The following is a 15,305-nucleotide window of genomic DNA, read 5'->3' on the forward strand; positions in this document are numbered from 1 at the left end:
ATGCTGATACCACGACTGCACCGAATGTCCAATAGTTATCGGAGCTGGGCTTCAAGCTTGATCTTCTTTGTGGGAGGTTTCCTTCTCGCTCACCTCAGGCTGCAATATAATGGTTCAAGCAAGACGAGATTAGAACATCCTTCAAGTTCTGGAGCAAATGTCTCCCCGCCCAGTTGCCCCCTAAGCTTGGATGAAAAGGAATTGTTGATCATTAGTTCTCATTCAAGTGGTCGCCTAGGCAATCGAATGAGCGAATATGCCTCAATAGTAGCATTGGGAGCTCTCAGGGGATACACGCCAGTCATGTCCCAGGTGAGTGGCTTAAAAAAAGATGAAGTAACGGAAGTGCTTAAATTATGTTCAGCGACTTGTTCGGGTCTGTTATAAAATCCCAAAATGATCAACACCTACGAACCTCTCTAGAATTTGCAAAGAAAACGTGGGGAATATTTAGATCGGCTTTTTGGTGAGACCTAGTCAATTGATTGTGTTTTCGTTTGCAATTGTGAAGAAATTATAACACCAAGCATAAACTGTGTTGGCATGTTTTTAAAGCCTTTTCCCAATACGTGGATAAGTATTAAATAATTCAAGTGAAAATCAAAAGTGGCCAAACAATACTTTCGTGAGAGTGAACTAAGACCAGGATTTTTTTAAAATTACCTCTCAAAGGAAAGCCTCTCTGGACTTTCGATTTGCACAGGCGTGCTTATGTCCTGGGTTATTACAGAATGAGGTCCTATTCAGCTTGCTTAAATTATTGAAAATAACAAATGAATGATAATGAGCGTGTTTCTATGTTGACACTAGAGATTGCAGAAATCATTGGTCCAAATATTTCCATACATTCCGTATTACCAAGCCGTCCCTTTGTCGATTGAGTGTATGGCTGACTTGGTGTCAGTAAATCCAACCAACCAAAGACAATTAGAGCAAGCCATGAACAGATCAACGAGGGCCTGGCCAAGGCCCGCCAAGGGAATCAAGTTGGTCAGAAATCCCCACATCCCCGAACTCTACGGTCTGGTGTCTGGTATCCTCGCAGCCCATTTCACTTTTGAGCCACAGTAGGCCACTTTCACCCTTTGTGTGCAACGAAAACCAATACGGAGGATGCACTACACGGTGCTTGTTATTTGAGCAAAAAGAGTTTGCTCAAATGCCATCACTTCTAATTACGTGTTTTTCTCGAACAGGAATCAAAAACGAAAACTGAAAAAATGGAAGGCACTTCAGATTACTATATAAGATTATTTAAGGTACATTAAAAGTATCAGTGCTAAAAACGTTGGCCATCAAAACCATAGGCAGACACGAAATGTCATAATCTCAAACATCTAATTCGCTCATGCTTAGTTGATAGGTTGAAAGTTTCGCCCTGCCCTTAGATAAGCTAAAACGACCTATGTTTCAAGGGTCATTAAACTTGTACGTAGTATGATATCACAATTGAGGAACATTTTTCAGCAAATTGTTAACTGATATTATCAAATGCATACAAAGTGAGCTCAAAATTCGTCAAAAAAATAGAAATTGCAATAATTCACTATAGAATTGTTTGTTGAAAACGATATTTTGCCGGACAATTTCTCTGGTAAGTACAAACCTTTCGTTTTTTTTTCAATTTTACCCTATCCGGCCTTGCTGTTGAACTACAAGCCAAACGTTGTGACATAAGCACACAAGCGGCACGGACCTCTGAGATATTGGCCCACTGCTTCAATAGGGTCACTCTGAGGCTGGTCATAGAGCTGTGGCTTACACTACAAGCCTTAGCCTCATACATGAATCACAGGGAGAAGTCCATTGAATTGAGGTTAGGGCTTGAGGGCCGTCACTTTTACTTGTCCTAGATGCGGGGAAAATTAGCCTTCCACGGCCTTTATAAAAGTTCGGCCATGTGGGATGGTGCGACATCCTTCTGGAAGGCGTTAGGGACTCTAGGCACTCTCACTGGATCCAGTAAGCACAAGTTCAAAGTTTGAGCAAACATATTTTCAGCGTCAAATTCAAAACAGTGTGATAGTTAGAGCTCCTTATAGTACACTTTCCCCGGACTAAAAGTTCACCCTGTGTAGTTTAATCCAGATTTTTCTGAAAAGTGAAGCTTTTTATTTATTCTTTGAGCGTTGAAAATATATAACACTTCTTGGCAAGCACTTTAGAAAACAAACCGGAGCATGTTGTGAAGATATTTTATACAAGATGTAACTTTTGAGGTGTATGAACATTATGAACTTATGAACATGATAGATGTTCATAACATCTATCATCCTTAGTTAGATATTCTATTGAAATTTGTAGCAAAATCAATCTGACAGATGCTGAGAGTTTGTTCCTCAAAAGTTACATTTTGCATAAAATATCTTCACAATATGCTCCGATTTGTTTTTAAACTACGACCTCTTTAAAGATTTTAAGTGGATGGATATACAAATCCAAGGAACTTTCAAAGCTGATTGTTTTTTCTTCAAAAAATGTTTTTGTAGTAATTGAAATCGTTATTGGAAGTCTTGGCATTTGAGCAAACTACTAATCAGTGGTGTGGGTAACACCGATACCTCTCATCCCTTGCTGTTGTAGGTTGTATATGGCGGCTCAGACTTGGCTTTTGCAACGCCACGCCGACCTTCAGTCGCAATTATTTGAGTGGGTAAATCCTATTTGGATTGGGCTCCATGTCAGACGAACCGACTACGAAAGGGTCTTAAGCCGAAGGAACGCCTCGTTGGTGGAATTGGAGTACTTTGAAAGAGCGATCCGCGAAATGAAGGCCATTATTCTTGGGGCTGAAATTGCCCAACATTCTAAGGTGAGCCTTCTAGAGAAAGACGAATGGCCGAGCGACGACCATAACATTTTTGAGATTCTCTTTACTCAGATGGTGTTTGTGGTGGCCTCTGATGATCCCGCATGGTGTATGCAACAACTTCCACGCATACCAGGAGAAAAGTTTATCTTTACCAATGAGAATGATGCAATTCACATTCAAGACAATGGACTGGAGTCGGACTTCCAGGTTGCATTCGATTTGTGCGTTATGTCCCTATGCAACCATTCTATCTACGATTATGGAACCTTCGCATTTTGGGGTGCTTACTTGTCTGGAGGTTTTGTGGTAGCGGCGGCCATGGATGTAGTGGAGGAACAGCAGCCTCAAGGTGGTCTTGGTGATCTTGGAAATCGTGTTCGGATGGCCACGGACGTAATGCGCGCCGATCGAAACGCCAATCTGTCAAGGTGGCACTTCATTCCCGCTCATCTCACTCCAGTCACCGTTCTCAAATGAATAGCTTAAAATGAGAATATAATAACGGTGCGTCATTTCCACCTTAAATAAAAAGATAGACCTGACTCCTTAACAAGTGGAGAGGGGGGCCAGGAATCTTGTTGAATGCTCCTGAGGGGGCCCTAATAGAAAACATCTGAGACATAAGGCAATTCTGGTGGTCCCAACCTATCTATCAACCTGATGGAAGGAAGCAAAACAATGATTTGGCTGTAAGCACCTTAGAGATGACTATTGTTGAGTTAATCACAAGGACGTCTGCTGCCTCATGCGTTTTGCAAATGTATTGGATGGTGTTTGTCTTATGTGGAAGCGTATATTCATTGCTCGGTAGCACATATCTGGATGGCAGCTTTATGGTTTGCTCATTTTCTTTCTCTCAACCCACCATAGGCAATTTAATACAAGTAGATGGCTAAACTAAATCCGTTTGTGTTGTTAAAATATCCAAAACAAAGGTCATGATCAAGCGTGTTCTAGAGCATGGACTCCTTAAAAAGGAAGGGACACGACTTTCCTTCACCCGCTTGAGTTATAACATTGAGTTGAATTAAGGTGGGCAAGACTAAGCAGGGCTTTGGCCAGCGCTCCAGTTTTAACAAAACGAGATTGTCTAAGATTAAAAGTTCCGACTGATGTTTGAAAAATAATGAGTTTTTTTAATAATCCAAAGATATTTTTAACACTTTATATGATAAATGAGACAACAACTTTGATCATCAAATTAATAAAATAAGCAAATCTAAACCAATAAAAGCAAGTCAAGATCTTTTTATTGTACCGATTGAGATATTATTTATGAACAAAGTGACCTAAAATATATTTGTTGAACCTTCAGAGGGCTTTTATATGGAAAGGCCTCAACATCTTAACTTTAACTTTTTATGTTGTGCTTCAATAAATTGGTACATAAATTTAGGTACCAAACAAAATACGTGCACTATAATAGAATTGACTTCTATCATGTACTTGTTTCAATAAACTTGGTATTTGAAACTTTTAGCACCAACAATTTGGGGCTAACTTGAAAAGGTTTGGTTAACACAAAGTTCCTTGCCGTGGCGTCTTTGCCTGTACCGACAAATTCAACGCGTTATGTGACAAAACATATTATAAACCATGACTTTCAAACAGAAAACCCGACACCCTATGACAGAAGATTTGGGATTGACATACAAACTTCCATAAACCGTTTGTGTCTACCATATTGGGCCAACATAGCCAACTCCTCGTCTTTACGTTAAGACTTTTGGCATATCCCAGCAACTATCTCGCCCTTCCCAAATCACCACACCTCATCAACATCTTTAGCAACAATCTCGGCAGTAACAGCTTTTCTTTGCGAAGTAACAGGATCCAAGGAGGCTCCCAAAAAGTCCTGTAAACTACTGATGGGATCAAACAAATAATCACCGAAGGTTGCAAATAGGGTTACCAATTTACATTTTCAGTGGCATATGGCATTACTGAGTGAATATCGCAAACCTATTAGTTAGTCATAAAAAGTAACCATGATTTTTATTCTATCAAGCCAGGGTAATCTTTTTGGCCAAACCTAACCTTTTAGGGTACGTTGGAAACGGCGGTGCTTTGAGTTTCCGAGATCCTGATTTTGAAACTTTATTTGATCCGAACACTACTGTAAACCCTTACTGCAAAGCAAATCAAAGGTGATGTTCTAACGGTTATTTTTGGCAAAATGTACCAAGCGATGGAAATTCTGTGACGTAGAAAAGATACTGAGTCAAAAGCTCAAGCGTTTACAGCAGTAAACCACTTCCTACACCATAAGGGCCCTTATTTCCAATGTCGATCGCTACGAATCTCTTACAAAAATGTGAAATATTCTAATTAGGCACTCCATGGATGTTTCATTTGTATTTTTCGACACTGTTTCCTGTTCATCGTGTGCAAATTGCTGATAGAAAGCCATCAATTCCTCTAGAGAAGTGGTTGCTTTGGAAGAATCCAGTTTCCTTGAAACCAGACGGTTAAATGTCTCAATTTGCTAGACAAAGACTAGAATTACCTACGTCCAGGATTATTTGGAGTTAACTTGAGTCTTTGCAATGCCAACAAGATTAGTTTCTCTTCTTCCTCGACGAGACAGATTTTGTTTGAACCCTCGCAAATGATTGGGGTCACATGTAAATCAAGTCTAGGCACAGTGCTCTTAATAACTTACACCAAGAAGGAGAGTAGTACCGATTTTGTTCCTCGTCTTGCTCCACTTTTATAGAAACAAATTCGTTTCGAGGTACCATAACTTGAAATTGGGGAGGGGGGGGGGCGGCTTATAAGGGGGTGCATTTCGCCTCGCACCGGTAAAACTTGAAGCTGTTTGGTGCATGCGATGGGATGAGCTTGTGGCTTTCTCGCTCAAGTCTTCAGAACTGTGGGTCTATGTGCTTGACTATGAGTTTTTTGTCCTAGAGACAAGGCAAAACGAAACGTATAAGTATGTGAAATAAGGGAACGTTGCCAAGATTATTATCTTCTTCAGTAGTCAGGGTATTTCTTTCCGTCACCCATCCAGGGTCCTAACTAACTCTTGGCGTTTAGGTTGAATTATTCATTGTGAACCAGTTTTGAACTGAATACGAATCACTGTGCTAATTTTTTCGAGTTGCTTGGAAGACTGCATTCCCGCACTGCCTGTTAAGATTTGGGGTCCCTGGGGATATCTTGGTCGATTCTACATTGAAAATACTAGTTTCCCTTCACCAAGTGATGAACAACATGCACATCGATTCACGAAGGGCAGGGTGTTTCCAACATTTTTAAGTGTTCTGAAGCTACTCTCGCTGGCGACAGTGGTATCATTGACCATTTCGTTGGTTGAAGCACGATGGAAGTAAGTGAGTGAATGCATGCATGAAGGACACGGAGGTTAGCGAGCTGGCTAACTAGCTAGCAATCAGGGATTCGCAGGGTATATTCGTTATTGCGTGGTTTGTATCATCGAGCACGAAATGAACATCTGTGGCAGACACAATTGCAAAGTTCTTCGAAGTTAATTTTTACACACCGACCCAATCTCAATACCTAATGTGTGACCAACACCCCTTTTGATTATGGATTTTTAGTCCTTTTCTTCCATACTGCTTGGGATTCTGGCCATCCATTGGACTGTGATGCGTGTCACCACCGCCTTACCCACACAAATCCGGTTGGCTGCTATTTTTGACGAGGACCAAGATAAGAAGCATGAGCTGGCTTTTCGTTACGCCATTGAGCGGGTCAATAAAGATCCCAAAGTCTTGCCGGGGAAACGACTCGTGCCCGAGATCGTGAAGGTTCCTCCAGGAAACAGGTACCGAACGCCGCTGATTTGAGTTGTATATACGTACAAGTGATGTACTGTACTTGAATTCCTTACTGGACAAATATTTCGCCCACTCAAGGTAGTGGTCGGCTTCATTTGATGGTTTTGCTCGTTTTTACAGCTTTCACGCCGAGAAAGAGACTTGTAATGTATTGCCCAAAGGGGTGGCGGCCATTTTCGGTCCGCAGAGCGAGGCGTCAGCCGATCACATTCGCTCTATTGCGGATTCCGTGGAGATTCCGTTTATTGACACCCGATGGAATTTCAAGAGTCCCTCGTTGCGCCATCTTGGGCCCACTTTAGAAGAGTACACAATCAATCTTCACCCGGACGTGGAGACCTTGGGACAAGCTTACGTGGATCTGATTTCGCGCTATGGATGGGACACGGCTACGGTTCTCTATGAAGACAATAACTCTATGGCACGGCTCAAGAAGATATTTGACAAAACTTCTGAGGTACACAACACACATGCACTCATATAACCGGTAGAAAACTGCACCATTGCTGAGTCACAGAGGGTAGAAATCGGAATCATTCAAAACTCAGATCTCCTTGTTTTTGCTTGCAGACGACCAGGGGTAAAGGATTCCGTCTAATCACTAAAGAACTCAAATGGACAGAAGAGAACGGATACAGAGACGTAAGTCCTTATCACCATCCTGTGGTTCATGAACTAATTAATTGATCAATTGATATGTTTGTATTGTTCGGAGTTGAAATTCAACAAGTATTCTTTTGCCAAAACAATTCAATGAGTTGTTCATATTTATTTTATAATTTATAATTTCAATCGAATTTTGTAGAAAATACTGGCAACAGGTGAATTTATGATTTGGGCTTTTTCTGAAGGCTTTTGAAACTGAGTAAAAAGTGCATCTTTGAGACTCCATTGGTTCTCTTGAAATGTTCATTGAATTTTTATCTTGGAGTGAGTTCAATATCTCCGATTCTTTTATCTCTTATCTTATTTTCGATCTTTGGTATTTATGTTTAGTCATCTATGATAACGAAAAAGTAGACGAGGACATCCAGTTGAAGGTGGGTAAGGTTTTCAAACGTAGTAGTGGATGTTTAAATTCAGAGGTAGTATCACGGTGCTTACTTTGTACAATCCAATTGTTCAGCCACATCTTCAATATGCTTCAACCATTTGGGCTCCAATGAGTTCAGCAGGTTTGCGAAAGGTCGAGCAGTGCCAAAGATATTTTACTAAGACCATCACAGGTATGAGAGAGCTCTTGTATTGGGAGAGGCTAGAAATGTTGGGATTGTACAACATTAAAAGAAGCACTTGGTACTGTATATTTTCAAAAACTTTTATGAACCTTCTCCCAACCCAGGTTTTAGGGTCAATTTGAGTTAATGCGCGTTTTGAAAGCACCTTTCAAGCCTTCGAGAATCCAGACTAGTTCGAACAATGAAGTCCAAGTTCCCTTCTTTCTCGAGCTCCTTCATTGTTCAGTTTGTTGCTCTCAAACATTCGTAGGGCGTATGTAGAGGTTGATCCAGTAGCAGGATATAAGTCAGACTTGGATAAGTTTTTGACTAAAATTCCTGATCAATCCTATTTTCAAGGGCTAGCCAAATCCGCCAACTCTAATTCGTTGGTCGATCCAGGGAAGGCTACCCCTGGACGTCACACTCCCTTTTCAGCATAGCAGAGGAAGGCCGACTTTTGCTCGACACTGTGTGCTTTCAATTCTTAAGTTGCAAACGTCTAATTTGCTCTAATCGTTCTATGCTACAAGATATCATTTGAGTAAGATTTTAAATGACTATCTGACCCACCAACAAAATAATGATTTTAGCTATTTGTTACTGAAATGGATCATTTTTTGGATGATGGCGTATTATTTACTCCTACTGGCAGTATTATATATTGCTGTCCTTGATTTTTTTCTGTGATAATCGTGTTTCATGTGCAATAGGGATAAATTGGTTGCTTTTGAAAAATTATGAATACCATTTGCTCATGTAGATTAAGATCCTAAAATTGCCCTGACTTTAAAACTAAAGTGTAAGAACATAAAACCTAAGAGCATGATTGCCTGCCCTGTAATCAAGAACTACAAGTACATTATTGCGATCGTTTGTCATATCTCTACAAATGTGAATCTATGAAACAAGTGGATGATGACAATGAGGATAGCACATCATAACAAAACACAAAAAGTGTGATTTTCTTAATTCTTAGTTTCCGCGTTAAAGGCTTATCTTTCGAGTAAAAGTTTGCAAATTATTGTGGTTCTACCCTCCTGTATGATTACCGGACGGTGGCTTTTGACTAGTTATTTATTGTTCATAAGTTGAGGTATTTATACAGAGGGAAAATGACTATATAGGCGAGTGTGATGGTGAGAGCAGGAGTACAGTGCAAATGGAAATGGATATCAGTGACTAGAATATAACACCTCCAAACACACAACACATAGAATAACGGAAGCGGAGACTGGAGATCCTGGATTGGATCTGGCAGACCTGAATGACGATTTGAGCTGAACATGATCATGAATACTGATTACTGGACACTTATCACAATTTCCCTTGAGAACTTTGGTTACTGATCACTCAAAGTTCTTTTTGATAGAATGTTCAGACCAACAAAAGCTCTGTAGTAACCTGGGCTGCCAAGCTGGCAAGCAACTTGTAGGACTTTCAAAAGTCAAACTTGACCCCCCAAGTCTAGCAGAGAACTGGGATAGTGGGAGCCATCACCTCGACCACCCTGCCAACATCGTCCTGATGGGCTTGGTCATCAGTTTGTAAGCTGAGCAGCCCAAATAAACCGAACAAAGTTCATCGTTTTTGAATGTCACTTTCATGGTGTCCACTTGATCTGTCTTGGAATGGGTAATGTGTGCGTATTGGAAGGCCCTCATACTTAAAAACCAGGGAAACTATCATTACACTGGTGGTAGAAACCAGCCAAGCCTTTCTCGCTGGGTACACAGCCTTTGAAATCTCGAAACACTATCACTTTTTACGCGAAATCATCACCGCCATTGATCATTATTCGATCGCCATCGCTGTGAGGAGTTTATTCATAAAGTCAAAAGTCGGCCTCTCGCTGCTATAGCCCCCTTACGCTGCACGAAATATGTTTTACGTTCTGCACTGTATGCATTGTTTTATTGGACCCAATCAAAACTAAAGGGAAACAATCTTTGTGAGCGTGAGACATTTTTTCAGGTCTTGCGAGAATTGTATGTTAGTAAGGCCACTAACATCATCCTCGACTGTGGCAAAAGATCCATCGGAGAAGTGTTGAAGCAATGTCAGCAAGTGGGTTTGGTATCCGAAGAGTACTTTTATCTCCTCACTTCATTGGACGCTCACACGGTGGACATGGAGGATTTTAAGGCAAGCCTTCTCGACTTTATCCCTTGATGAAGCCCATCTTAGATTACGTCGTTGGTGTTCACACTCTCAATCCTTGTAATGGCCTCGTACTTTCTCTATTGCTTGCTTTAGTTTGGTGGCACAAACTTCACCGCTTTCCGTTTAGTGGACACGGGTAAACCTGAGGTACAAAATGTCATTGCTAACATGGTTCAAGGAGAAATGAACCGTGGTCGAGTGATTAATTTCCAAGACGGTAATTTGGACACGGACACCGCTCTCATTTACGACGCCATCTTGTCATTTTCCTTGGCTTTACACGAGTTGAGTAGGATTCAGGTAAAAGAATCATATACAAGCATTTGTCATGTAATTGGACTTGAATCAGAATAACTATTTCCAATCTACTGTAGGATATTCAACTGATGCCATTAGATTGCTTGGGGGACACTTCGTGGAACCATGGATCTTCGATAACCAACTATATGAAATTGGGCGAGTTCACAGGCCTAAGTGACAAAATCCTATTCGATGCTCAAGGACTGCGAACGAACTTTTACTTGGACGTGCTGGAGCTACAGAAAACTGGGCTCGAAAACATTGGTATGCTCTCCACGAAGACCAAAGAGACATGGAATTGTAAATTCTTGCACAGTTTGGTTCTTCGGCATTTCAGGGACATGGAATCATGAACAAGGACTCAACCTGACTCGGATCGTGGAGGTCACTGAAAGTCAGAACCCTAATAACATTATGGCGAACAAAACATTCGTGGTAACGTTGCTGAAGGCTCCTCCGTACACTATGCTCAAAGAAGAGGTGCGGTAATAAAGCTAGCTTGGTGGTTGTTGTTTTGAAAACGTTCATGTGATTGTAGACTCAAAGGCTGGAAGGCAATGACCGGTTCGAAGGCTTCGCAGTGGATCTGATGAACGCCATTTCGCAGTTGCTTCACTTCAATATCACGTATAAAGTTGTAGATGATGGACGCCACGGGAGCATGGACTTGCATGGCAACTGGGATGGCGCCATGCATGAAGTCATCAAAGGGACCGAAGAGGATGGGGCCGATTTTGCCGTGGCAGATCTCTCGATCACCTCCGTGAGAGCCACGGCCGTTGACTTTAGTATGCCTTGGATGAACTTGGGTAAGTTGGTGAACCGCATCAGAATATGGGCATCTGTTTATTGGGGGAATGAATGATCTGTGATTGCATTGGCATTTTGGCTTTCAGGGATCTCGATCATTTATATCAAGCCCAGAGAAGCCCCACCCAGCATGCTATCATTCCTGTCGCCATTTACGGTTGAGGTGTGGATCTACACCGCACTCGGTGGGTTTGGGAGAGCACGAGGATCATGAAGCCATGCAAGCAAACACTGACAATATCATTTTCCTTCATTCTTTTCAAATGAATTGTTCCAGGATTCATGATTGTTTCGCTGCTCTTGTTCATATTGGCCCGATTCTCACCCTATGAATGGGACAACCCATATCCTTGCATCGAAGAACCAGAGGAATTGGAAAATCAGTTTTCAATGGCCAATTCGTTTTGGTGCACTATTGGCTCCTTGATGCAACAAGGCTCGGATATTGCTCCAACAGCCCTCTCCACTCGTCTGCTAATTGGCATGTGGTTCTTTTTCGCCCTCATTATGATTGCCTCATACACAGCCAATTTAGCTGCGTTTTTGGTAAGGACATTCATTCGTTCATTCACTATTTTCAGAGGTGACCTTCGTTATTCTTTTATCCGCTATCCGTTAGCAAGAACTAACCTCATTAGTCGTCAGTATGGTTCATTCCATTAGTTTTGAACTTGCTAACATTTCTTCACAATAGTATGACATTGTTCGGAATTTTGAAACAATAGACTATAATGGCAAACCTAAAGACGGGACTTGTTATGCGTCTGTTTTCAATGTACTTCATGAGAACGTCGTGACAACCAATGAAGCACCTTTGTTCAGTAAAGCTAGGGCACAAGAACCTTTGGTGGTGGTCAAGTTGAGCTTGCCTTTCGATGAACTGCAACTTTTTTAATTGTTCTCACAGACGGTAGAAACCTTAGAAAAACCGATCGAATCCGCCGATGATTTGGCTGCTCAAACGAAAATCAATACAGGTGTCTGCGAGGAGGCTCCACTGAAAGCTTCTTTCGAAACGCAGTGATGGAGCCCTTCATAACAATGTGGAAGTTCATGGAGTGTAAGTAGTGTCAAAGTACGCTTATTCGAAATTCTGCATCATAGCGTTGTTTTTTTTTTCAAATCGGAGATTGAAAACTTTGCAGTGCACGAAAGTGAGGTGATGGTTAGCTCGAATGAAGAAGGCCTCCAAAAAGTATTGGAATCGGATGGTGGATACGCTTATCTCATGGAGAGCTCTTCAATCATGTACATTGTGGAGCGGAACTGTGAGCTGGTTCAAGTGGGTGGCAATCTCGATAACAAGGTGACTAGCTTATTCGCCGATTACAATAACCACGCATTGAAGCCGTACACGGAAATGCGGATAGACAATCAAACACAAATCTTGAATCAAAATGATTCCAACTCATTGTTGAGTCCTCATGGTCTTTTTTTTATCCATTGGCTCCATAGGGATATGGCATTCCGATGAGAAAAGGCTCACCTTACAAGTCCTTGATCGATTCGGCTATCCTGGAACTCCAAGAGGAGAGTGTGCTCTTCAAGTTGAAAACCAAGTGGTGGAAGCAGAAACGAGGGGGCGGAGCTTGTCAAGGAGGAGGTTCCGGCGAAGGAAGTGTGGCCGAATTAGGTCTTCCAAATGTGGCGGGCGTGTTCATCGTGACTGTGGCAGGATGTTTTGTGGCCACGTAAGAAACTAAAACTTCCGACCTGAGTTATTTGCAGTATTTCAAAATGTTCTTTTCCTTTTAATCTCAGGATCTTGGCATTTATCGAGTTCTTGGTGGGTGCAAAGAATCAATCAGAAGAATTGGGAACCCCTTGGCTGTATGAAATCAAAGAAGAATTAAAATTTGCTTTCAAATGCCACGGCCGGACAAAGGTGGGTTTAGAGTCAGAATAAGAGAGTCATCGTTGACAATGTACCGTACTGTAACCAATAACTAATAGGTATCCTTTTGCTTCTAATACACATAACGCTGGCCTTGATGGTAGAGACGCACTTTTGATGGACGATTTCCAAAGTTCTTTCATTCAATAAATCTTTTTTCGATCACAAAGATGAGAGAGGGAGAGCAACTAACTGTTACATTAATTCCTACTTATGAGTCCAAGGTAAAGACAGAATCCTCAAATCTACTCGTAATGTGGAATGATTTCGAAGGTATAGGTGAATGAGTTGTATTCTTACCGCAAAATAGACAAATAAAGCGTAAATGTTCGTTTGAGTAATTTAAGGCGGCTCGGAATAGTTAAGGCAACTCTTTGTGTGTGTTTTCTTCTTTCCTTTTAGCACTACTATGGCCTGAATCATTAATGTAATAGTTTTGAATCATAGCATTGACATCCAGGCAAACGTTTCTTTAAAAAAAGTTAGAAATCAATTACCTGCACGCCAGTCAAGTACCATTTTTCAAGCTGAAAATTGATATAAACATAGACATATGGGGACACACATTCGTCGTTACTTTGTACAATTCCAATAAGCAATAAGTGAAATCAAGTAGGTAACCAGTTCCGCCGATTTAACGAGTTAAAAATGCCTGAAGGGCAAAAAACTCCAGGCTAGACCCACTTTTAAGCATTAGGTTTATGATTTAATGTAAACATAGTAAAGAAACTCAACGGATAACTAATGTACGTAAATACATATCATTGCTAATGTAACAACTTATACTGCATTTTATAAACATTTTCCCAACATTTTTCCCAATTTCCACAAATTTAAGAAATACTACCTCGACAAAAAAAGGCTAATATTTTTCCAAGCTCTTGTAATGAAGGCATTTATATACCCTCCTAAGGAAATATGGGTTCCCAACCGATTTGTTGATGTTTTATCAATTCCTGATCACTATGCTCAGATGTGTTTAAACTGTATATATAGCAAATAAGAAATACGATGTAACTTTATTAAAAAGGTGTTAATTTCTCGAAAGGGGTTTTCACGACTCACCACTTACTTAACTAAAACTAACTCGTTAACTGCCGTCTATGCCCCATCTAATGGGATGCTTAAACACACTTCCGCGTGGGTGGACGCAGACATCCACTGAAATTCAAACATGAAAAATTCAAACTTAATTTTCCAGATCCTTCGTCAACGATTTAGCAATGAAAGTTCGTCTGAGAGCTCGAGCTCCCATATGAAGAACTCGTCTTCGTCCTCTTCTACGTCCTCCTCGTCATCATCCTCGTCTTCCAGCTCCAAACAGGCCCCGGATTCATCTCACAAAGACTCGAGCTTGAGCTTGGCCAATGAGCCGCCTTATCCCAAGAGCGAGCTGTCCCGAAGATCCAGCCGGAGCTCAATTGGCGGGTCTTCTATTCATAGTCACTTCGGACGACCAGGGTAACTAGCTAACTCACACCTATCTATTTATATCTAATGGATTACTTCAGTATTCGGTGTCTAATGAAGGAAACTTTCTTCGTTTAGTAAATCGGGCCATAAGACTCATACCTCTCATTATGAGCGAGCCACGCCCGCAGGTCATGCACCACACTCCCGATATCTTCATCCATAATCTCTTGCGCATCCTCATGAGACTACTAAAAAGAAGACATTAGTTTTTCACGAGGGTCTATGCAATAGATTATATCGTGTAACTTTTGGACATGGATGCTCTCGACCATCGTCAAATAAATCAATTCCAAAACAAGACAATCTTCAATCGTATGCTCTAACACTAGGCCTACGCATAGGCTTTGCAGACCTCCAAAATTGGTTATGCTTTGTAATCTCGTTGACCCGCTGGTGAGGATATCTTTGATCCAAGAGAACATATTTCCTCCAACACCTTTTTTACTTAAACAATTTAGCGATGTAATATGATCTACTTCGTCAAATACTTTAGCAAAGTTCGAGTAAATAACATTTACACAATAGTTATGTTTTAGTCCATGACTCCATGACGTCATCAAAGTGCTGAATCAATTGTCACAGTGCTAAAATGGGCACGAAAACCATGCTGCCTAACAAACTTTTCCATAGCTTTGGAAACATTCTACATTAATGAGTTTGGTCGATAATTAACACGTTGATCCCTATCTCTTGCTTTACAAATGGGGACTATATGGGCATGTTTTAGTTTTGTGGGTAACCTCCTCTCTGACAAAGAACGATTAATTAAATATATAAAAATTTGAAGCGATGGCTAGTGATGTGCGTTTAAGGAACTGTACCGTCACACCGTC

General features: G+C 41.1%; 1 protein-coding gene and 1 pseudogene across 1 annotated transcript; both read left to right on the forward strand.

Moving 5' to 3' along the window:
* On the forward strand, nucleotides 1–3,594 carry LOC131884529 (galactoside alpha-(1,2)-fucosyltransferase 2-like). Its single transcript, XM_059232345.1, has 4 exons — nucleotides 1–312; nucleotides 811–1,067; nucleotides 2,584–2,812; nucleotides 2,882–3,594. Exons 1-4 carry the CDS (start codon nucleotides 1–3, stop codon nucleotides 3,287–3,289), a joined length of 1,206 nt encoding a protein of 401 aa, XP_059088328.1. The 3' UTR covers nucleotides 3,290–3,594.
* Nucleotides 3,595–5,811: 2,217 nt separating this feature from the next.
* LOC131884526 (glutamate receptor ionotropic, kainate 2-like) lies at nucleotides 5,812–14,775 on the forward strand (annotated as a pseudogene).
* Nucleotides 14,776–15,305: the final 530 nt, after the last annotated feature.

Source organism: Tigriopus californicus, chromosome 8 (assembly GCF_007210705.1).
Source record: "Tigriopus californicus strain San Diego chromosome 8, Tcal_SD_v2.1, whole genome shotgun sequence".
Classification (NCBI taxonomy): Eukaryota; Metazoa; Arthropoda; class Copepoda; order Harpacticoida; family Harpacticidae; genus Tigriopus; species Tigriopus californicus.